Source organism: Sorex fumeus, unplaced genomic scaffold (assembly GCF_029834395.1).
Source record: "Sorex fumeus unplaced genomic scaffold, SorFum_2.1 ptg000029l, whole genome shotgun sequence".
Taxonomy (NCBI): Eukaryota; Metazoa; Chordata; class Mammalia; order Eulipotyphla; family Soricidae; genus Sorex; species Sorex fumeus.
In genome coordinates this window covers 5,081,164-5,105,428 of record NW_026606086.1, presented here as the reverse complement: position 1 = coordinate 5,105,428, position 24,265 = coordinate 5,081,164, and the positions used below count along the sequence as shown (strand labels likewise).

Below are 24,265 nucleotides of genomic sequence, written 5' to 3'. Positions count from 1 at the left end.
GTTTCATTAAAAGATTCACCACTATTATTTAGAGATTACCCCCCCCCCCCCCAAATCAGACATGCTGAAAAAGCATTGTGAAGTGATTTGCTTTCTACAGCTGGGTTCAAGAATTAAATGTTGGTTTTGGATTTCTGCTATTTTACTTATTGACCCTGGAAGTATTTCTACTGAAAGTCAGATAGTTAAGAAATTGGTTTCTGTGCTCTGGAGTCGTGGCCGTGCTGGAGAGCCGCTAGTGGGGGGCAACTGATGGCCTCGGTAGGGCGTGAAGGGCGGACCGAAACGCCCCCCTTCCCATGAGGTTTTAGTCGCCCCCACACCCCCGGCTCATACCTGCTGTCCACAAGGCTCCCATGCGGCCGCCATCTTTCTTTCCAGAGAGGAGAAGGCGACTGGGGCAACACCCTTTCCCCTCCGGACAGACCTGATGGCCTGGATTAACGCATAGTCCGTTCACTTTTCTGCTCCAAGCTGCCGGGTTCTGCATTAAGTCCTTGTGCTTCTGGGGCCGTGGCTGTGCTGGAGAGCCGCTCGCAGGGGGCAAATGGTGACCTCGGTAGGGCGTGAAGGATGGACCGGCACGCCCCCCTTCCCATCTGCATGTGATTTAAAGAGTTTCTTATAACAAAACAATTTGATCAGTTCCTTTTCTTAAAACAACCTCAAACCTCATATACACATTCCTTTTACATACATTCTGTAACTGAATTCCTTTCCTTTTTCTCACTGATGTCTCCATCCATTATCTTTCTGACTTAAGACACACATCTATATTCCTAATAGTCATCCCACAAGTTTAAACTCTTATTTTACTGAACTTGGTACAACATGATCTACCAAGTTTAGACACTAGTTACCAATCATCTCATTTAACATGACAAAACTACTCTGCAGTACCATTTCAAAAGCATTACATCACTTTCTATAGGTATTTAAAAGGCTTTAGAGATACTCCCAAAAGTTCTTACAACATATATTCACTGGGCAAAAGTTCACTTCACATTAGAAATTAACCAAGACACATCTTAGAATTCTTAGATTTCTAGGAAAACACAAATACAAAAAGATTAAAGCACTCCTAGATTACCATGGAACAGAAAGGATTTCACACATTTCTCTGAAGGTCAGGACGAGGTTGATACCTGGTGACAAGGCTTGGCATGAAATAAAGTTATCATAATACTAGCATGCATTTTCAAATGCTGGACAGGCTGATTAACAATACAGTTATCTCATACTTTCACCAAGGTGCAATGCTATGGCTTCAGACTATCAAGATGACATCTGAGATCACTCATAATTCTTTGCTAGGTACCTTTAGAAATTTTAGTTCCCAAAAGTCTCAGAGATCAAATAAAACCACTGGTAGGATAAGTTTTGCAACAAACTTTATAACTCTAGAAACTCATATTTTAAAATAAACATGAACCTGTTTTTATGTACCACATTATTTCAACTCACAAGATTTTCTAGGTCAAATATTCTAATCCAATGCAGATACAAATATGTACATTGATATAACAGCATAAAACCTTTGAACCGCCAATGAATATAAAACATGATAAAACCCTCTTTGGCTTCATTTCAATAGTTCCTGTCCCCTAGTTATTACAATCATAAGCTTTCTACACCAGATACTTTTACCAATTCCACAAGAATACAAACATACTTTCAGACACAGAAAAAGCCCTTTCGTTTTTACCAAACTTTGATATTAGCATAAAAAAAAGCACCTGGACTGTCAATGTTTATGGTAACCTAAGAAAACTATTTATTAATATGAGGAAACTTTATTTTAGTGGCTTATGTAGCTCTGTTGTTTGTAAAACAGCTAAATTCCTCATTACAATTGGCTGAGGCTTGTAAGATAAAGCCTTGCATTCTCTGAACTTTATTTCACTTCAGTTTCAGGCTCTAGTTTCACAGCTCTTCTAGATAGTACAGATTCTTAAGTTCAAAAGGATTTCTAATCCTGTTAGTAATCATTAACGTTCTTCTAATAAGAAATCTAGATTGAGAATTCTGTTTCTCTGTAGGCTCGACCTTCTGATAAGAAATCTTCATTTAAACCTCGTCTAGCAAGTTCCAAAAACAACTGCATTCCTTCAATCACTGAGTTGCATATCACTGACTTCTCTAGAATTTCTACTTCTGATTTCAACCTGGTTCCAGCACTCGAGTGTTCCACACAGACAGACAGACAGACAGACAGACAGACAGACAGACAGACAGACAATGAACTGCCGAAAGACCACCACACGTACATGTACATACATCTGCAGTTGATCGATCGATCTGACCCTTCAAAAATGGCAGGGAGAAAACTGATGGACTGAGGAAGGAAGGGCAGTCCCCAGACCAAAGAAGCCCTGTCGGCCAATTGGGAACACTGCTTGCCGTTTCCCAGCCTAACCAGACAGTCTCCTCTTTGTTAAAAAAAATGGGTCAAGAAAGCGCTTTTGTTGATATAAGCGAGCAAAATAAACTATGACAAAGCAGTTGAAACCTAAGGTTCTCAGATGTTACCATATTTTGATCAAGGCTAGTTCTGAGGCAGGGAGCTGGTATCTTCTTATCAGACATGGGGATAGACTACATTAGTGACACTTCTTTGTTTCTGTGATCAAACAATTAATCATATGATCTTGCATTTGTCCCGCCTCCTCTGCTTTGATGATCCTATTTCTTTTGTTACCTGCAAAGATCTGACTGCAAAATGATCTGGTAATGCAAACTGCCACTCACTGGCCATCTTTCTCCAAGTTCTAGCTTATACTCAGGCCACGTGGTTTCACAGAGGTCAACAAGACCTCTTATTTAAGCTCTCTAGCTTCAGGCAACTCCGGTGTTTTAACAAGCAACCCAAAGGAGAATATTTAGATACTGATGTAGAATTTCCCATATCACCTAAGTGTCAGCAATAACCTATGAAAGGGAGGGAAAAGAAAAATCTAGGGTAGGATAACTCCTTAGCAAGTTCTCCTCCTAATAGTTTCTCCCAAGGGGCTTTGTCCCCTTCTGAAGTGTTGTGGTTCTAGAGAGAGAGCGGACAGGACCACAACTGCATGCTGACCCATCAGAAAAATCTCTCAAGAAAGGACGTCTCCTTTAGAGATTTCTGAGTCACCCCAGGCGTCCCTGGGGCCTGCCTCCCGAGCGTCCTCACAATCATGGCTTGCACGTGTGGAGCCATAGCTAGAGTGCCATGGGTTTCCAAGAAGCCTATTAAGGGGAGAAGAGAAAGGTTCTGCCTTTCTTAGCTTGCCACTTATTCCAGTGCTCCCTGCTGACATGCTTTCTTCCACAAACTTCTTGCCTGTCTTTTTACTGCTTTTTTTTCTCTGCTTCACTTTGCCTAGGGCTAAACCTGCTGACAGCCTCCATTAGCATTTGAATTGACCTCTAGCTGATTCTGCTGAGACTGCTTGGGGAAAGACATTTCTACCTAGAAATTGATCTGCCTTAGTTTCCCAGGATCTTCACACTATTGGGCTTTCCTCCCCTTCCTCCCATAGTGGACCTATAGTGGACAGTGACAAGAGACAGACAAAGGAGGGGTGCCTCTTTGCAGAGACCATTCAGATGCTTGCCTGGCCGGTGAAGAACTTACCCTTAGTGGTTCAGCATTGTGACTTGCGACCGGCAGCTACGCCAGTGCCACCATTGACCAGATGTTCTCCGTGGAATCACAGGCAGCCCACTCGAGCTCCGTGACTTTAGGGGGACTTTAAGAGTGCCAGGTCATGGAGCTACAAAATCATGCCCGATAGGAGGACCTATCAGGGTGCTCATACACACACATTCATACAGAGGTTATCACATTCCTCCCCCTTCCCCCCTAGAGATTTCCAAGGGAGCATACCTCCACAGCAGATTTTCCAAAGATGACCTCCTTCCTCGTGGACTTCTTCACTGCCTGTCCCTTCGTGGTCATCAACTGATGTTGGTGGGCCCCACGGGTGACTTATGTGAAGCGGGGAGGAGAAAGACGGTCACTTTCTCCCCACCCGCCTCTGCCACCCGGGACTCAAGGTTACTGGGTTCTTGTCTCGCCTCGCAGAAAGAAATTTCAGGAGTAGACAAGCAGTGAAACAAATAGATTTTATTTGGAGGATTTTTGGAGAGGGAGAGAAAGGGATAAGCAGATAAGCGGGGGAATGGAGAGTACGAGAGAGAGAGAGAGACAGAGAGACAGAGAGACAGAGAGACAGAGAGACAGAGAGACAGAGAGACAGAGAGACAGAGAGAGAGAGTAACGCGTCCAGAGAGAACGCGGGCTTCTCCGAGGGTGGAGAGAGCCCCTACACACATCCCAGCATTAGACACGAAAGCATGAAAGTACACATCTCAAGAGGGGAGATGCGGGCGACACATGTGCTCGGGCACCACGTGTGCTCGGCCACATGGGCGCAAGAAGCACATGGGCTCCTTTGTTCAAGGTGGTCTTTATAGGGTTTCTCCAACCTGCCCCCACCTGGGGCTTCTTCCCAGGTAAAAGTCTGTTGCTAAGGAGGTTACCAGGGAGGTCCAAAAAGAGGAATTTCATGGGGAGGAGGCCTTTATCCTCAGGGTCTGCGGATGGTCTTATCAGGCCTTTGCTTTCTGTATCCACAAGGTGGCTCATTCCTAGAATTCTTCTTCCATGAAACTTTGTTTCATTGCAAAGGGCCTTTCCCTATCTACCTGCCTACATCACAACCATTATTGCCATACTGGTCCCTACTCTATCCTAAGCATCCTCTGTCCCCTACACGTGTGGTTGTTTCCAACCATTGACAAGGCCTCCTGGCCCCCATTTTTCTAGCCTTGGATATCAATCTCATATGTGTGTGTGTGTGTGTGTGTGTGTGTGTATTATGGGCTGGAGCCATAGCACAGCGGGTAGGGCATTTGCCTTGCACGCAGCAACATGGCCGACCCGAGTTCGATTCCTCCACCCGTCTCGAAGAACCTGGCATGCTACCAAGAGTATCTCGCCCGCAAGGCAAAGCCTGGCAAGCTATCCGTGACATATTCAATATGCCAAACACAGTAACAACAAGTCTCACGATGGAGACGTTACTGGACCCGCTCAAGCAAATCGATGAACAACGGGAGGACTGTGACCATATATATCATATTCCACAAAATGTGTGCTTACTTATATTTGTGAAGGGACTTGGGAACCATATCCAGCAGTGCTGAGGCTCCTCCGAGCTCTGCTCAGGCATCACTCCTGGAGGGGATACTGGGGACCCTATGAAGTGCCAGGGAAAGGAATCTGAGTTTGCTGCTTGCTAGGCATCAGCCTTGCCCCAGGGCTCTCTCTCCAATCTAGAGTTTACTGACTTACAACCTAGTATTACAGAATATTCACAGTACGATGTAATATTTGGATATCCTGCAAAGTAACCATGATTCATGTATAGACCGTTTGAATTCCCTACCATAGATTCTAAAGTCAAGGACTGCTATTGGGTATTATGTAGGCTAAAAGTAACGGTCTTGCTCAAGCTCTTTCTCTAGAAAAATCAAACTGAGGAGACGTGTGTCAAACGTACAGGAGTTGGTGCTTATAAACATCTTTGGATCTGTTAATTTTGGGTTAATAATATAGCAACTTCCAGTTTCTTTCCCAGACTTTATGGATTGATGGTGTTTGTACTGCATGGTGTCTTTTTAGTTTCATCTCGTGAAATAGCTATGGAGAATCACTGAAGGTATTCATTTTAGGCTACGTTTATTTGGAAGCTTTGCAATAATACAATAAAGGTTTTATTTGTTTTGGGTTTTTTTTTTTTTGCTTTTTGAGTCACACCTGGTGATGCACAGGGGTTACTCCTGGCTCTTCACTCAAGAGTTACTCCTGGCGGTGCTCAGGGGACCATGTGGGATGCTGGGAATTGAATCCGGGTCTGCTGCGTGCAAGGCAAACGCCCTACCCGCTGTGCTATCTCTCCAGCCCCCTGTTTTGACTTTTTTTTACCTTTAAACCTCACCAGTGGTTTTTTTTTTCATTTTTTATAATTTTATTTATTGAATCACCATGAGACCAGTTATAAAGCTTTCGGGTTTAAGTCTTGGTCATACAATGAAACACCCATACCTTCACCAGTACCCATTCTCCACCACCAAAAACCCTAGTATACCCCCATCCCACACCCTCTCCTTACCTGTGGAGGAGATGATTTCCACATTACTCTCTCTCTACTTTGATTACATTCAAAATTTTGACATCGGACCCACCATTATTATTTTGGATTTTACTCCAACACTCAAATCTCCTGAAAAGGCAACAGTAGACAATTTGTTTTCTATTCCTGGTTTTAAATAACATATGATGTCATGTGGCTGCAGTAGTGGCTGCGCGATTTTGGGATTCCAAAATTTTAACAATTAAATCTGGAGGGATTTCTTGTCAAAACCTGCTGGGTTCCGAGATTTGTTCCTGAGTCTCTGGGATCATGGCCGTTAAGCAGCTTGATCGGAGCCAGAAAGGCCGTTAGTGGGCGGTGACTAGGGGTCTTGTTGGGATGGGGAGGAAAGGGCTGGTCCCACCCCCATCCCGTGAGACCCCACATGTCTCATCACTGAGGGCCCAAACCTGACAGTCCAATGGCCTCTGGAGGATGGCGGCCACCGAGCCACCAAGGGGGAGCAGGTGGAGGGACAGCACCCTTTCCTCCCTGGAATGGCCCAGCGACAGTAACCTACTGCAGGGTCTGGATGCATTTCTGCCAAAAGCCACTGGATTCCGAGATTTGTTTCTGAGTCTCTGGGATCATGGCCGTTAAGTAGCTTAATCAGGAGCCAGAGAGGCCATTCGTGGGCGGTGACTTGGGGTCTTGTTGAGACTGGGAGAAAAAGGCCGGCTCCACCCCCATCCCATGAGGCCCCACGTATCTGGTCACTGTGGGCCCAAACCTGACTGTCCAATGGCCTCTGGCGGATGGTGGCCACTGAGCCGCCAAGGGGGAGCAGGCGCAGGGACAGCACCCGTTCTCCCCTCGGGCGGCCCGGCAACAGTAACCTATTGTGCGGTCCTGACGCATTTCTGCCAAAAGCTGCTGAGTTTCGAGATTTGTTTCTGAGTCTCTGGGATCATGGCTGTTAAACAGCTTCATCAGAAGCCAGAGAGGCCGTTTGTGGGTGACGACTTGGGATCTCACTGGGGAGGACAGGGCCAGCTCCACCCCCATCCCATGAGGCCCTACGTGTCTCGTCACTGTGGGCCCAAACCTGATTGTCCAGTGGCCTCTGGAGGATGGCAGCCAGAGGGGTGCCAGGGGGGAACAGGCCAAGGCACAAAATCTATTCCCACCTGGAGTGGACCAGCGCCTGTAACTTACTGCAGGGACTCGACACATTTCTGCAAAAAGCTGTTGGGTTTCGAGATTTGTTTCTGAGTGTCTGGGATCATGGCCATTAAGCAGTTCAATCAGGAACCAGAGAGGCGATGCCTCCAAATATATAGCTGAACTGGAGATGTTTTGTGGGTGTGTCTCCCACATACCTAACTTTTGCCTGTTTACTTTCTTGGTAAACTCTGCCCCACGTTTTTGGGGTCTGGTCCAAGGCACAGCAGCAATTTGGGGGTACCTGGAAGTCTGAAGGTGCCATCAGGATGGGTATTAGTCTCCTATTTTGTTACTTAATGTTCCCCAGATGAATGCAATCTTTCTATGTCTGTCTCTCTCTTTCTGGCTCATTTCGCTTAGCATGATATTTTCCATGTAGTACCATTTGTATGTAAATTTCATGATTTCATCTTTTCTAACAGCTACATAGTACTCCATTGTGTAGATGTACCAAAGTTTCTTTAACCAGTCATCTGTTCTCAGGCACTCAGGTTTTTTCCAGATTCTGGGTGTTGTAAACAGTGCTGCAATGAACAAACAAGTGCAGATGTCACTTCGAGTATACATTTTGACCTCTCTGGGATTTATTCCCAGGAGTGGTATTGCTGGGTCAAATAGGAGCTCAATTTCTAATTTTTTGAGAATCGACCATACTGTTTTACAAAAGGGCTGAACCAGCCGGCATTCCCACCAGCAGTGAAGGAGGGTCCCTTTCTCGCCACATCTGCGCCAACTCTGGTTGCTTTTGTTCTTTTGGATGTGGGCCAGTCTGTGTGGTGTGAGATGATATCTCATTGTGGTTTTGATCTGCATCGCCCTGATGATTAATGATGTAGAGCATTTTCTCATGTGCCTTTTAGTCACTTAGATTTCTTCTTTGAGAAAGTTTCTGTTCATTTCGACGCCCCATTTTTGATGTGGTTCAATGTTTTCTTCTTGTGGAGTTCAACCAGTACTTTGTATATCCTTGATATCAACCCTTTGTTGGATGTCTATTGGGTGAATATCCTTTCCCATTCTGTAGACTGTCTTTGTACTTTGGTTACTGTTTCTTTTGAGGTGCAGAAGCTTCTTAGTTTAAAGTAGTCCCATTGATCTATCTCTGTTTTCACTTGCTTGACCAGTGGCATGACATCTTTGAAGATACCATTCGCTTCGATGTCATGGAGGGTTTTGCCAACCTTGTCTTCAATGTACCTTATGCCATTCTGACAATACTTATGGATTCCCGTCTGATGTAGAGGTCTTTCATCCATTTTGATCTTACTTTTGTACATGGTGTTCGGCAGAGATCTGAGCCCACTGTTTTGCATGTAGCTGTCCAGTTTTGCCAGCACAATTCGTTAAAGAGGCTTTCCTTGCTCCACTTCACATTTCTTGCTCCCTTCTCAAAGATTAGATGATCATATGTCTGGGGGAAGATGTCAGTATATTCAACTCTGTTCCACTGGTCTGCAGCCCTGCCTTTGTTCCAGTACCATGCTATTTTAGTTGTTACTGCTTTGTAGTAGAGTTTGAAGTTAAGGAGGTTGATTCCTTCCATTTTCTTTTTCCCAAGAATTGCTTTAGCTATTCTTGGGGGCTTATTGTTCCATACGAATTTCAGGAGTGTTTGCTCCATTTTTAGTTGAAAAATGTCATGAGTATCGTTATAGGGATCACACTGAATTTGTACAATGCTTTGGGAAGTATTGCCATTCTGACAATGTTAATTCTCCCGATCCATGAGCAGGGGATATCTTTCCATTTTCTCATGTCCTCTTTTATTTCATGAAGTAGCGTTTTGTAGTTTTCTTTGTACAGGTTCTTTACTTCCTTAGTTAAGCTGATTCCTAGGTACTTGATTTGCTGGGGCACAATTGTGAACGGGATTGTTTTTTTCATGTCACTTTCTTCTCTCTCACAATTTGCGTATAGGAAAGCCCTGGACTTTTGGGTATTGATTTTACAGCCTTCAACTTTACTATACAAGTCTATTGTTTCTAGGAGTTTCTTGGTAGAGGTTTTAGGATTCTCTAAGTATAGTATCATATCATCTGAGAATAGTGAGAGCTTGATTTCTTCCGTTCCTACCTGAATGCTCTTAATATCTTTTTCTTGCCTAACCGCTATTGCAGTACTATATTGAACAGCAGTGGAGAGTGTGGGCATCCTTGTCTCGTCCCTGATCTTAGGGGGAAGGCTCTCAGTTTTTCCCCATTGAGGATGATGCTTGCTGTAGGCTTGTGGTAAATGGCTTTAACTATATTAAGGAAAGTCCCCTCTATCCCCATTTTGAAGAGGGTTTTCATCATAAATGGGTGCTGGATCTTGTCAAATGCTTTCTCTGCATCTATTGATATGATCATATGGTTTTTATCCAAGATAATTTTTAATAAAAAAATAAAGTCCTAAAATTATGTTTATATTTTTAAAAAGAGAAGTAGCACACGCAGTGGAGAACTGAGTGAGGGCCCTGTAGGAGGCTGCCAGCTCCGCCACGCCTCCCTCCAGTGGAACAGGTTCAGGAGCTCAGCAGTTACTCCTCCGCCTGCAGAGGGGCCCCTGGGAGCCCCATGTCCCCAAGGTGCCCAGGGCCCTTGGCTGTCCTCCTGGGTGGCAGCAAGCGCAGGAAGTGACAGGCCCTCCTGGGGGGCGGGGTGGGGGCATTGCTTGCTTGTTTGCTTATTAGAGCCTACAGCGCTAATGGGCCAGCAGGGATGCCCCAGGGTGTGAGGCGCCTCTGAGTGCCTCAGAGCTGCTGAGGGTATGGAGCACTTACAAGCTCCTGGCAAGCTCCTCAGAAAGCTAGGGAGCTGCTAACATTGCTAATGAGAGGCCAGACCTGCGATCTCCACCCTCAACTTTTCACATGCTCTGTCCGTACACTCTCACACACATACATACACACACATGCAAACACACCTACATGCAAACCACATACACAAGCAAATACAAATGCACACTTACAAACACATACACATACATGCAAACACACAAATGCTCGTGCATGCACATAAACACAAGCATACACAAACACTTCAAACAGAAACACATAATTACAAGCCACACATATATGCATATGAACACATACAAACACAAACAAGTATACACAATTAATATATACAAACACAGAAAAATGCACAAATACAAACACGCACTTGCAAATACAAACACATACACATGCACACAGACAAGCATACATACAACACACACAAACATACATGACTATACACATATACAAACATACACACATATACGCATACACACTGCCCTGCAATTTCCAAGTTATTTCAGTTTGTTTTTAATAAAGCACCGTGATTTGCAAAGATATTAATAGATAAGGGTTTTTTTTTTCAAAATTGTATTTGTGTTGAGTTTTTTTCCAATTTTGTTTTAAGGATCATAAAATAAGCAAAAATTTCAAAATTCTTTATTCCATAGGTAGCCAATTAGAAGAAACAGGATTAGGAGGAAATGTTTGAAGTGTTTTGACAAAAGGGTCAGGCAGAAGTCTGGAGAGAGGCAGCGAGAAACAAACCCCATAGGCAGAGGTGAGAGGCATCTCAGAACCACATTTTATGGGTAACTGGAAGGGGGTCCCCACTGACCCTCCCTGGATGAGACAGGAAAGACCAAGCTGACATTTGCAGAATGGTCAGGATCCCAGTCGTCTTCTGAACCCAAGAGGCAGCTTGCACACTGTCTTCTACCATCCTCCGGCTTATTAAAGCAATGTTGAGTTCCATGGCAGGAGATTGTTGAGTTTTACACATGCAACATCCCACCACGAATCCCACTACCAGAATCACCATCGCCCCACTGGGGTCCCCAGGTTCACTGTCACCCTCCAGCCCTCCACTTGGACAAGCACATTTTGAGTTTGGCAGTCATAGTCTGGATCTGGCATTTTCCATGTAGTTGACTTGGGACTGACTCTAGAGCTAGGTCACTCCTTCACATCATTGATGTGTGTTTATGTGCTCAAATGCCTTTCAATTTCTTTCCATCTTACTAGTGCTCTTTTATTATTTTATTTTATTTTTGGGGGTGGAGCAATAGTACAAAGGTATGCTGCCTTTCATGCGAGCAACCCAGGCTCTATCCAAGGCATCCCATCGGGTTCCCCAAGCACTGCCAGGAGTAATCCTTGAGTGCAAAGGCAGGAGGAATCCCTGAGCAGAGCCAAGTGTTACCCAAAAAGCAAAAAATAAAAATAAAAATTTTTTTCTTTTTGGGTCACACCCAGCGATGCTGGTTCATGCACTCAAGAATTACTCCTGGCAGTGCTCAGGGGACTCTCTGGGATGCTGGGAATCGAGCCGCATGCACAGGAAATGCCCTACCAACTGTGCTATCACTCCAGCCCAAAACTATATTATTTTTAATATATTTGTTTGGATGATAGTTCTGTGATTCGCAACACTGTTCTTGGTGCTTTCGCGGACACATAATTCCAACACCACACATATCACCATTGATTTTCTATAGCATTAGTGTTGCGGGAAAGAATTTACCAGGTCCTTGGCCCGACCTCCCAGCTCTGGGAGCTGCGGGGCCCAGAGTAGAGAGAGGGGTTACTCTTGGCAGGAAAAGAAAGGCAGGCCTAAGTCTGACCCAGACTTACCAGGAATGCTGCCTTCCCTCCCAGAAAAGAATTTCAGAAAGAGACAAATAGTGAAGTCAAAAAGTTTTAACTTAGAGTTAAAGGGGAGAGAGAAAGAGAAGAGAGAAGAGAGAGAGAGAGAGAGAGAGAGAGAGAGAGAGAGAGAGAAAGTGAATGAGAGAGAGATGCATTCAAGAGAGAACTTGGGCTTTTTAGTCAGCCACCCTATATTACCCACCCCATCCCCCCCCACACACACAGTATTGCGGGCACAAAACTGACCTTGCGGAATGATTGTATAGGTGTGGGATTTTCAGACCACCATGTGTGGGATTTTCACCCTAGATTAAAAAAATACCTTGGTATTGTTGTTTTGTTTTGTTTAATTTTCAGTTTGCTTGTTTTTGTTTTGGGACCACACCCGTGGTACTCACGACTTACTTCTGACTCTACACTCAGGAATCTTTCCTAGTGGGGCTCGGATGACCACTTGGGATCGCACTGGGGTCGGCCCTGTGCAAGGAAGGGCCCTCCCGCTGTGCTATAGCTTGGGCCCCAACATTTGAAACGTTCGATGGTCCATCTTCATTTCCTATCACATTCTCCTGCTGGATCTTCTTTCCGAAAAGGGGTCCAGCCTTTACTGGACCTGGGCTGGTGCCAGTTAGAATCTTATCAGGCCTTAGTTCCTGTGTCCACAAAGTGGGTCCAGCCATAATATGTTTTTCTACTTTAGAGTTGGAGAAAGAGTCACTTCTTCAGGCCCCATCTTGGTTTCATTACTTCTCAAGAAGTCATTGCCCAGGGTTCCTGCTGACAATCTATCTACTACTTCATTTTGTTTCCACTTGGGGTGTGGAGGGGGCCATACTTGACAACACAGTGCTCAAGAGTTATTTTTCATTCTGTGCTCAAGGATTGCTCCTGGTGATGCCCAGGGGGCCATACAAGGCGTGGGGGATGAACCTGGGATTGGGCCCACATAAGGCAAGAACCTTAAGCCCTGTTCTATCTCTCCAGCCTACATATGACTTCCTTGGTGCAAAAGTTACTTGAGGTCCTAGAAGTTCTGAAAAATCTTTGGGAGCTAGAGAGACAGTACATTCAGTAAGGTGATGGCCTTGAACACATCAATTGGGTTCTATCCCCAGGTCCTCTGACCCCTGCCACGAGTGCTCACTCCCCTCCCCCCCAATAAAAAAGAAGAAACTTTCACCACTCCTCAACTATAGCCAAGAATAAAAATTACCCCAGATTTGAACTTTTTACAATGACCTATCAAAGAAAACAATCTATTTGACAGAGAAAACATATTTGGTCTTGTTTTTGTTTTGTTTTGTTTGGGAGGCTGTGCTCAGGGATCACTCCTGGCAGGAATCAGGGACCAGATATGGTGAAGGGGATAGAACCAGGGTCAGCTGCGTGCAAAGCAAGAGTCCTGCCTTCTGTAATTCTCTCTGGCTCATGCTGTTCTTTTAGACATAAACAGTTCCACAGACTTTCCAAGCCCATATCATGTTTCCCTGAGACTCTGAAAAAATGCAGCAAACCAGCAACAAACCAACAGGAGCCTAGTGCCACCGATGAAAGCCCACTTTCCCTCTATCGCCGCCAACATCGGAAACTGCTGCTTCTTTGCAATGATAGCTGAGTCTCGCCTCTCCTTAGAACCAGATAAGTGTATTGAGAGATGGGGGTGTGTGACTTCATCGTAGAGCACATCCCGGCATGGGTCCAATCCCCTGAGGTTGATACCAACCACAGCCTCCAATGCCTCAGACCCTTCCCCCAAATCACCAAATAAACCCCAATGCTTTCTCTCCTTTCTAATACTGACATACACCCCCCCCCCACAGCTCCCAGTGGTGTGGCCAGAATATGTGGCCACCCCCAGCAGTCCTTCGTGGCTGCTCCCAACTTAGTGCTCAAGCACTGCTCCCGGCTATTCTCCAGGACCATGAATAATGGGAAGCAAGCCTGCACCCCAACCTGTTTAGCTAATTCCCTGATACCGTGATTTATAGTACAAAATCATATTCTTTATTTACCCTTATTCCTAGCACAGGGAACCCCAGCCAGGGCTTTTTCTAATTTATCTTTGCTTCTTTTGTTGTCTGATTGGTTTCCGTGGGAGGGAGTTTGGGGCACACCAGCCATGCTCAAGGCTACTTCTGGCTCTGTACTCAGAGTCACTAGCAAGACAAGCACCTTCACCCAATACTATCTCTCCAGCTCTGGGAAGTTTTCTTGGTTCTGTGAAGGAAGCACTTTTGGGAAAGTCGCTAAGTCACTCAGGCTGTGAAGGTCATTTGTCAGGGGAAACCAAAGTAAACAAAGGTTGCATCTTCCAGACCTCCCTGGATTTGCCCAGGGCTTGACCCAATAATTCACCAAGGGCCTATGTACTGAAGCTCCAGAACACTCAGACTGTCTGGTCTGAGAGAGCCTCTGAGCTGGGGGACGCGTGGAGACTTGAGAGGATGGGAAGTAGCTGAGCCAGAAGAGGGCAGGGCTCAGACGGTTTCCCTTTCTAGGTTCTGCTGCAACCCTTCAGCTGACTCTTAACCCCTAATCTTCAAGACGCTTCTGCAGAGCCTGGACCCAGAGCATGGTACAGCGAGGAGGGTTGCCTTGCATGCGGCCAACCCCAGTTTGATTTCCAGCATCCGTAGTGTCCCCTGAGCACCGCTGGGAGTAATTCTTGAGTGCGGAGCCAGGAAGAACCCCCGAGCTGGGCAGTTTTGACCAAAAAAGAAAAAAATACAAAAACAATATCCAAAGAACCCTTCCTAAGGAAGGAAGAACCATAGTAGGAAGGTTCTGGAGAGAGCATATTGGGTAGAGGGTTTCCCTTGCACGAGGCTGGCTGGAGCTAGAGCCCCATCATCCCACAGGTGTGCCCTAAGCCTTCCAGGAGCGACTTCTGAATGCAGAGTCAGGATTAAATCCTCCGACTGTGCTATCGTTCCGGCCCCATGTTTCTAAGAGTATAAATGATTGTTGAAAGAGTCTACGACAACCACGGTGAGCTTTGGGCAGCTGGGGCGCTGTGGACAGTCACAGAGAGTGTCACTGTTACTCCTGGTATCTATGAGCCCAAAGACACGGAAGAGTCCTTCCATCCTGTGTCTCCTCCTTTCAGGTCCATAATGTCACTATGGTTCCCATAGGTGCAAGCAGGGGTGGGCTCAGCGACTGCACCCGTGGGAGGAAGGCTGGGTGGGTTTGCAGGCGCACGCAACTCACAGACCTCCCACCTTGAACGCACGCTCCATACTGCGATACCGCAGACGGCCAGCAGAGGGTGGGCGCACCGCGGCAAAGAGACCACACGGGCTCCGAACTGCGATACCGCAGACGGCCAGCAGGGAATGGGTGAACCGCTGCGTAGGGGCCCGAGGCATCCAAACAGGCCTGTGGGGTCCCAGGCATCTTCCATCCGAGCGATGTCCATCGGGGTTAGAATCGATTTACTGCGGGGAGGGCGCTTGTCTTGCACGAGGCCTACCAGGATCCACCCCCCCCCCCCCCCCGCACCCTAAGGACGCCCCAAGGGGACTTGGGAGTGATCCTGAGCGCAGAGCCAGGGGTTGGACTCGAGATCCAGGGTGTGCACGTCAAACAAAATATTTTGAAAAAAACAAGATGGGAGGAGTGGGCAAGCTAAATAGATAAAGGTGGGGGGCAGGGGTGTAACTGGGCGGCGGAGCACCGGCCTTGCAGGTCTGAGTCCACGGATTTGATTCCAAGCTCCTGGATCAGGCACCAGAGTCACCCACCCCGCCCCCGGAACTCACAGTTTTAACTGGGAGGAGGGCTGCGGGAGGCAGGGGCGGCAGGAGGCTGAGAGATGCAGGAGGAGCAGGAGCGCAGCCTTCCTCACAGGCCACAGAACCACGCCCCCAGCACCCCCAGAGTCGTGCCCTGAGCACTGCAGGTGGGAACAAAAGGAAAGAAACGGTGGGATACTGTGTATCCGACCCTGACTAGCCTCAGGCTCCCTTCTTATTTTATGTCACTGTCAATGTCCTCTCATGTTCATCAATTTATCAATTTTCCTCAATAACATTGTGAGACTTGTTACTGTATTTGGCATAACGAATACATCACAGGTAGCTTGCCAGGCTTTGCCATGCAGGTGACATACTCTAGGTAGCTTGCTAGGCTCTCCGAGAGGGGCGGAAGAATCAAACTCTAGTTGGCCGTGTAGGAAGCGTGCAGGGCAAACGCCCTACCCTCTGTGCTATGTATGTAACTTTTGCCTGTTTACTTTCTTGGTAAACTCTGCCCCAAGTTTTTGGGGTATGACCCAAGGCACAGCAGCAATTTGGGGGTACCTGGAAGTCTGAAGGCGCCATCAGGCTGCTGATGCACTCGCCTCACAGCTACAGACTGACCTGCTGGTGGCACCATACCCCCAACCCAGTGCTTCTTACAGTTTACTCTTGCCTCTGCACTTAGAGACTGCTCCTACCAGGGCACAGACGACTGGATGAGATTCCTGCGATTGAACCCAGATCAGCCACATGCAAGGTAAGAAACCTACTCACTGTACTACCTCTTTAGCCCAAGATAAACACTTTTAAGAAAATGGTATACAGGCACAGAGCAATAGGTCAGCTGGTAGGGCATGTGCTTTGGCCAATCTGGCTTCAATCCCTGACGTTCCGTATAGTCTGCCCAAGCACTGTCAGGAGTGATTCCTGAGTGCAGAGCCATGAATAAGCCCTAAGACATCACCAGGTGTGGCACAAACATAAAGAAACCAAAAGAAATTGGTGTATCAGAATTCCATTGTAGAAACTCTTTGACTTATTTGACTCTATAGTTCTTGATTGCTAGCCAAAAATCTTTTATAAATAAACCGGAGAATAATCAGTTATCACTGGCAAAAAGGAAATAATTTTATTCAAGTAGATATAGAACATTGTTTGCTCAAATTTTAATACTGCTTTACATAGTTTGTGAAACAATTTCAATCGTGTTTATTACTCAAAATGTCAATGGATTACGATCTTTCACTGGTGAGACACTTGATAATCTCCAGAGGAAAATACATCAAAAGCATATATACAATGATAGAAGTTCTTATAATCCATGTAGCCCTGATGGTACATTATTTATCACGTTTTACAGAACTAGAAAACATTCAAATGAAGATAAATACATTCAGACTGGATGATCACCTTCTGATGGTTCAGGTCCTTCATTTAATTTTTTGTGATAAGAAAATCCAAAATTATTAATGTTGAATTTCTCATCATACATTCATCTAAAACCACAGTGGAAAAAAAGTAAACTTTGTAAAGACAGTAAATTGGTTATTTTAGGTGTTTCACAAGTAGCTTGCTATCTAATCCAGGAACTGCTGGAGATTTCTGCAGAGTGCAGAGAATGAGGTGGCCGGGCCGAAGTTGTTGCTGTCGTAATTGTTGAGGTCGTCCCCGTTCCCTTTGAGAGCCGCCTCGGACATCATCTCCACTTTCATGTTGAGGTCCTGATTCTTTCTTTGGAGGTCCACAATCACGGAATTCAGGAAATCAATCTGTGTTCAAGGAGAGCGTGAGACGGTGAGCCATCTGCGGGAGCCATGGGAGCCCGCCACAGAGGAGGCTGGGCCCCGCTTCCAGTCCCCGCCCCAGGGTTGGAGGCAGCCAGAGCTCCCCTTTCCCTTCCTGAGCGCAAGCTCCCGGGTGCCCAGGGAAGACCCCAGGAGGAGATGCTGGTACCCCTTGGTTCCTCTAAGAGCAGGGAGACAAAGACAGACTCACTTCTTTCAAATGAATGGGGCGGGGGGAAATCCCACTTTACAAAAGTAAGCATGACTGTAGGCACAAACATTCATGTTTCACTTGAAAACTGGCAGGCGCGTTGGGTCTGAGTGATAGCACAGCGGGAAAGGTGCTTGCCTCGCATGCAGCCAACCCAGGTTTGATCCCTGACATCCCGTAGGGGCCATCGGAGAGCAGCCAGGAGTGATTCCTGAGTGCAGAGCCAGGAGGAAGCCTGGAGTATCGCCAGGTGTGGCCCCCAAAGAAAGTGTAAATAAAACCAGAAAAACAGACTGATTCTTTTTCTCCCTCAAGGCAAGTTCTGATGGCCAGTCTCTGAGAGTGCCCAGGCCATCCCACACTAGAGCCAAGAAACACAGATCTCTCTTCCTCCAGCTGAAAAAAAACAAAACAAAACAAAACATGGAAATGTTCAGTTCCCAACAAGCCCACACAGGGTCCACCTGCACAGCCCACGTGCAAAGTTCACTTCAGCCCACTGTTAAGTGCAGAAGTGCAGGAATTGAGGGTGTGCGGGAACTCCTCAGGGCACTGGGACCCAGATGGTCCCCTTCCTCGGAGAGGATTCAAACGATAAAGCGCTGCAGACCCGGGTGGGATGGAAGGGGGGTTGGGGAAGGAGAGACATCAAGGAGGCCCCAAGGCTGACTCCTGCTGCAGGCCAGACCCGGGCCTGGTGATGGTAGGTGCGGGCACTGGACTGCAGCCAAGTGTGCAAACCCCAGAGGACCCCACCCAGCTGTCTCCCTCGACAGGAGCAAGAAGCAGGAAGGCAGCCCAGAGGACCAGACTCCCCCAGCTCTGGGCCTAGAGCATGCGCAATGAGGCTGGAAAAGCCACATGCTGGTGGGCGTTTCCGTTTGCGACTGAACCTTCCTGGCAGGGAAGAAGCCCTCCAAAGTGGTGTTCGACTCTGGCAAAGTGAAGATTTGCCAATTTGATGGGAGCCCGAAGCCCAGGTTCTGGGAGAGCAGCAAGAGGCAGGGCATTGGAGGGCTCTGGCAAGGACATGACCCCTTGACTGAAGGGATGTGTCCTTGTCCATGGGGCCTCTCACTCCTTAAGCATCACCTCTTGTGCTGGGAGCGTGTGGGGGTGGGGTTCCGGCAGCATGTGCGTGGCCCCTGGTTCTCATGGGCGCCAGGGGAGCACAGCCCCTTCTTCCTCAGCTTCCCTCTTTTTGGCTTCTGTTATTTTAATGAACCATTTGGGGAGGGGGCTTTTTGTGTCACAATCCGGCATTGCTCAGGAGTGACTCCAGGCTCTGCACCCAGGAAGTACTCCTGGCGGTGCTTCGGGGACCATATGGGATGCCGGGGATGGAACCTGGGTTGGCCATGTGCAAGGCAAACACCCTACCTGCTATGCTATTGCTCCGGCATCATTCTCGGATATTTTAAATGGTAGATATTCCCCGACTCTTTTGAAGCATACACGCATATATACATATATACATGTCTGTGTATGTATACATGCTTATCTAGAACCTTTGTGGGTAGTCAGTTTGGTTTGTTTGGGGGCCACACCCGGTGGGGTAGGGACTAAACCCTGGCTCTATGCTCAGGGATCACTCCTGGCTAGGGTGGAACAGCTCAGGCTGTCAGCAGTCACTCGAGCCCAGGAAAGTGTGGCTGTGAGGTCAGAGGGCACTGGCTCACCTACAACTGCACTCAGGAATTACTCCTGGCGGTGCTCAGGGGACCATATGGGATGCCGGGGATTGAACCTGGGAATTCGGTGTGTAAGTCAAACGCCCTCCCCACTGTGCTATCACTATGGCCCAGGATATGGTTTCTCTCAGGGCTGAGGCTGGGCCTACACAGCCCTGGTCACTACCATCACCCACCTTACTCTGCATCATCGCATTGGTGTTCCTGGTGTCCTCCAGGGACCAGGGCCTGCAGGGACGCCTCCCGCTCGGCCAGCAGCTCGGTCTGCTGCGCCTCCAGCAGTGCCTGGTCTTTCAGCAGCCAGTGCAGCTGCCGCTGGAGCTTCGTGGCCTTCTGGCCCAGCAGCTCCTTCTCAGAGCCAAGGCTGTTCAGCTGCTCACGCAGGGCCGACTCCACGCGGGCGGCCTCCTCCTTCTCAGCCGTGAGCTCCTCGATCTCTTGCACCAGCGACTTCTGATCCCGAGCCAGCTACTCGTAGGAGCACTGCAGCTTCTGGATGATGTTGTCCTTGTCCTTGGCCAGGGATACGTTCTCCAGAACCAGCTTCTTGACATGCTCCTCCAGCTGGCCCCTCTCCTCCAGGCCCTTGTTACACTCGGCCACCAGGCTGCTCTTGCTCATCTGCAGCTCCTCCACCAGGGCCTGCAGCCCCAGCTTGGCGACCTGCAGTGCGTCCTTCTCCGCGCCCACCCTCTGGAGCTCCTCCTGCACCGCCCTGCCCTCTTCCAGCACTTTCTCTTTCTCCGCCTCGAGGGCTTCTCGGTCCAGCCGCTCCTGCTGGCAGAGCTTCTCGGCTGCCCACCTGGCCTCGATGACCTTCTCCTTATCCAAGCGAATCGCTTGGTTCAACAGCCAGAACTTCCTCTGCTCTTCCCGCAGAGAAGAGATTTTGGCCTCCGCTTCTCTGAGTTTCAATTGAAACCACCCTCTCTCGGACTTCAGACAGCTCTTCTCCTTCGCCAGCAATTCATTCTCTGACCTCAGGGCCCTGCGATCCTCTGACATCAGCTCCATCTCTTCTTTGGCCGAGCTTAATAAGCAAGTTAAGGACTGCAGAAACAAAAAGCGGGGAAGAATGGAAACAAGAATGAGATCAAGCAGGCACAAGCAAGCCAAGCACTTCATGTGGCCTAAATACCAGAAATGAAAATGGCAGAGTAGTCTTACCTGCACACGCGTGTATACGCGCACGCGCACACACTCACACACACGCACACACAGACTCAGGATGGAGAGGCTCAAACACAGTTAGCTTCTTAGCGTCAACATAACTACCTGCCTATTTTGTGGATGGGGGCCCCACACCTGCTGGTGTTCGGGTCTCGCTCAGGGTTCTGTGCTCAGGGATCACTGCTGGCAGGGCCGGAGGACCATACGGGATGCTGGGGATCAACCCCGGGTTGGCGAGTACAAGGCAGAACCCTACCCATTCTACTATCAGCCGATTTGATTTTTGAAATGCCGTCTGAAATGATTCCTGACAGCTTCCCGGAAGGTGTAAGTACAGTTGGATCTTGACATTGGGGCATAAGATTTTTTCCCCCCACTACAATTCTTCTATTATAAAATCCATCACTCTGTCCTAGAAGGGATGCATTCAAAAACTAGTTTTCAATACAATTCAAAGAACTACAAAAAGTATTTTGTTTTGGAACTTTGTGCAGGAGGGGAAGGGAAAAGCAACCACTGCTTGTCAAACGATTTTCACAGGGACAAACAGAGGCAGGAAATGGACTTAGTCCCCAAAGTTATACACTTTATAGAAAATCCAGACGAATCCACCAAGCTTTGGAGACTGAAGCCAACAGTTTTTGCTTGCCAAACACAGTAACAAGTCTCAAAATGGAGACATTAGTGGGCCCGCTCGAGCCAATCGATGAGCAATGGGAGGGCAGTGTTTGCAGTCATTTGGGAGGGTCCCAGGGGCTCCAGGAGGACTGGCCGCACACGGGTCAGGGTCTCCCTCACCTGCTCTCCCTGCCCGTCAGCAACGGGTTGTGCGTTTTCATTTCTGAGTCTCAATGCACACCACAGTTGAACCGCCATGTACTTTCCAGAACTTTCTGCAGCAAGGGCTATCTTCTCTGTCCAGCTCAGCAGCCATGAGCCGCAGCAGGCTACTGGTGTGTGCTGGGCAGCTGACCGCTGACGGCCATGTTACCGGAATGGGACTGACCTGAGCATGCACACGAGGCTGCTGGCCACAGAACTGGGCCGTGCACGTGGTCCAGAGAGGAGACGTAGCCCTGGCTGCGGTGCGTGGTGGAAAGAGGCCGGGCACCAACACACACACAGGCCACGGCCGCCACTCAGCAGCCCTGGTTTCCTCTGATGTAACCCCGCTTCCGTTTTCTTTCCATTGGCTTATAGATATGTATACACACATATACATACAAGCACATATATGTATACGCATACACATTAATATATAAACTATACATGATATAAAGCATGTAAAACTAAAAATGTATCCAAATACGTACATATGTATTCAAATGCACTTGTTGTATGTATATAAAGATGGACACATAGGTACATGTTATGTATGTACACACATATATGTGTGTGTACATTCTTTTCCTTTTTGTTTTGGGGTTCACACCCGGAAGAGGTCACGGCTTCCTCCTGGGTGCTTGGGGGACCATGGGGGATGCTGGGGATCCCCGGTGGGTCACGTGCACAGCAAGTGCCCTCTTGCTGCCTTAGTTCCAGCCGCTCTATTTCTCTCCACTGAGCCTCAAACCTTAACATTTCTCTGATACACACTAAAAAATGCCTTTGAGCAATCAAGTGAAAACACGAAGGCCTGAACGTACTGAACAAGCTCAAAACAAAACGGAAAACCCAAGCTGGGGTCCCTGGGCTTCCGCATGCTCTGCCGGGCGCCCCGGGAGCAACCCCCTTCCTGCTCTCACAGCCGCCGCCGGGTGGGGGAAGTGTCTGCGGCTGCAGGCCAAGGCCCCCCAACAGAGCCCGACCCCGAGACGGCCGCCATCAGCCGCGGCGCTGCCCTGCGCCCACCCACCTTGGCCTTATCGGCTTGCGACTTCAGCTAGGCCACCTGTCGCAGCAGGCTCCCGTTCTCCGCCTCCGCTGCCTGCAGCTTCTCCTTCGCCTGCAGCAGCAGCTTCTGCAGGGCCTGCAGCGCCTCCTCGTGCTGCCCCTGGATCTCCACGCTGGCCTTGGTGTGCTCGGCCTGCAGAGCCTGGCACTGGCTGCGGCTCACGTCCACCTTCTCCTCCTGCGGGGAGCCAGGGGCCACCGTCAGCAGCCGGCCCCCTGCCCGCTCCCAGCACACACGCACACACACGAGCACACACACACACACACACAACGCAAACACACAAACATACACACCCGCACACACACGGCCCCTCTGCTCTGCTCACCAGCATGCACACAAAAAACACACATGCACACACACACGCGCGCACACACGGCCCCTCAGCTCGGCCGCTTTCGTTCAAGTTCTCCTGAAGACTACGAAGCGCTAGCCCCTTCCCCTGCAGCTCTTCGGCCAGGCTATCGGCCTACCAGAGTCACAAGGATGGAGTGAATGGACCAAGGAGACAAACAGGAATGGGAAGGGGAAAACAAAACAGAAAACACGTATGAGAAGCCCATGACCCAACACAACCCCGAAGAACAGAGGTGTGAGGTGAGTGTGATTGCCTGAAGCTCGTGAAGCCAAGGCCTTGGCGCCGGCAGTTCTGGTGATGACTGTCTAGTGGTTATTGAAAACGGCCCAAACAGAGGCGTTTTCTAGACCTAACTTTGGCGTGACCAGAAAATAAGAAAGCCTTTGAGAAAGACTGACTTTCCAGGGGCGAGGAGACGGCACAAAGGACTGGAGTATACACCAGGCCCGAGTTGGAACTGCAGCACCAATGGGGGAAGTAAGCAAGGGAGGAGGGAGGCTAAGCATAGGAAAGAGGGAGGGAGGAAACAGGGAAGAAAGGGAAAGGGAGGGGAGGAAGGGAAGAAAAGGATATCTTTTTTTTTTTCTCTTTTGTCCTTTTAGGTCACCCTAAGTGCTCAGGAATTTCTCCTTGGCAGTAACCCGGCCAGCTCACTGAGAGTATCTCGCCTGCACGGCAAAGCCTGCCAAGCTCCCCGTGACGTATTCAATATGACAAACACAGTAACAAGTGTCACAATGGAGACGTTACTGGGTCAGCTCGAGCTAATCGATAAACAACGGGAGGGTAGAGACAATGACAGTGACCCTATGGGATGATGGAGATCGAACCCACGTGGGCCGCGTGCAAGGCAAATGCCCTTCCCATTGTACTATCATTCCGGCCCCCAAGATTTACTTCCTTGTAGTTTCTTTTCTGTGACTTTAAAAGTTTGAGGGGTTTCAATATGAAATTTAAAATGAAGACCCTCTAATCCACTAGACAGCAGTCACCAGAACTTGACGTTTGTTACATCTTGATGCGAACAAGTGGGTCAGCTATCCCCTGCTGTGTCCTAGGAATTGATTCCATTTGTTTCAGCCAGTGTTTCTGGAAAGCCAGCCAAGGAGTCCTGAGTCCTGAGAGGAACTCCCGGGGGTCTCAGGGCCCTTCTGTTATGTCTGTCAGTCCTGTCTACAAAGCCCACAGCCCTTCCATCTTGGCCAACAGAGAAGTTTCTCCAACAAAGTGCCCAGCGCGGGGGGCGCTGGGGGTGAGGGAGCGTCCCTGCCACGACAATCCTATAGGAGGAAAAGGGCATTTCTCGAGGGTCCTTGGTGAGAACTGCAGCTTCCTCTGCTTGGCCCAGATCTCACTGTCTCGTCCTTCCCCAGGGTCAGGGCTACAATGAGAGTCCATGCCCGTGGCCAGCAGAGGGCCATGCGGGAAGGCGGACTTGGCCCAAGCACCCCTTAGAGGC

The 24,265-nt window shown here is 48.4% G+C and overlaps 1 protein-coding gene across 1 annotated transcript in view; it reads right to left on the bottom strand.

The window, feature by feature from the left end:
* Nucleotides 1-24,265, bottom strand: part of LOC130024616 (CAP-Gly domain-containing linker protein 1-like) — a 107,064-nt gene that overhangs the window by 73,051 nt on the left and 9,748 nt on the right. The window contains 2 exon segments of the mRNA XM_056115319.1: nucleotides 15,176-15,308; nucleotides 22,413-22,628. Coding sequence (XP_055971294.1) covers nucleotides 15,176-15,308; nucleotides 22,413-22,628 — 349 coding nt within the window.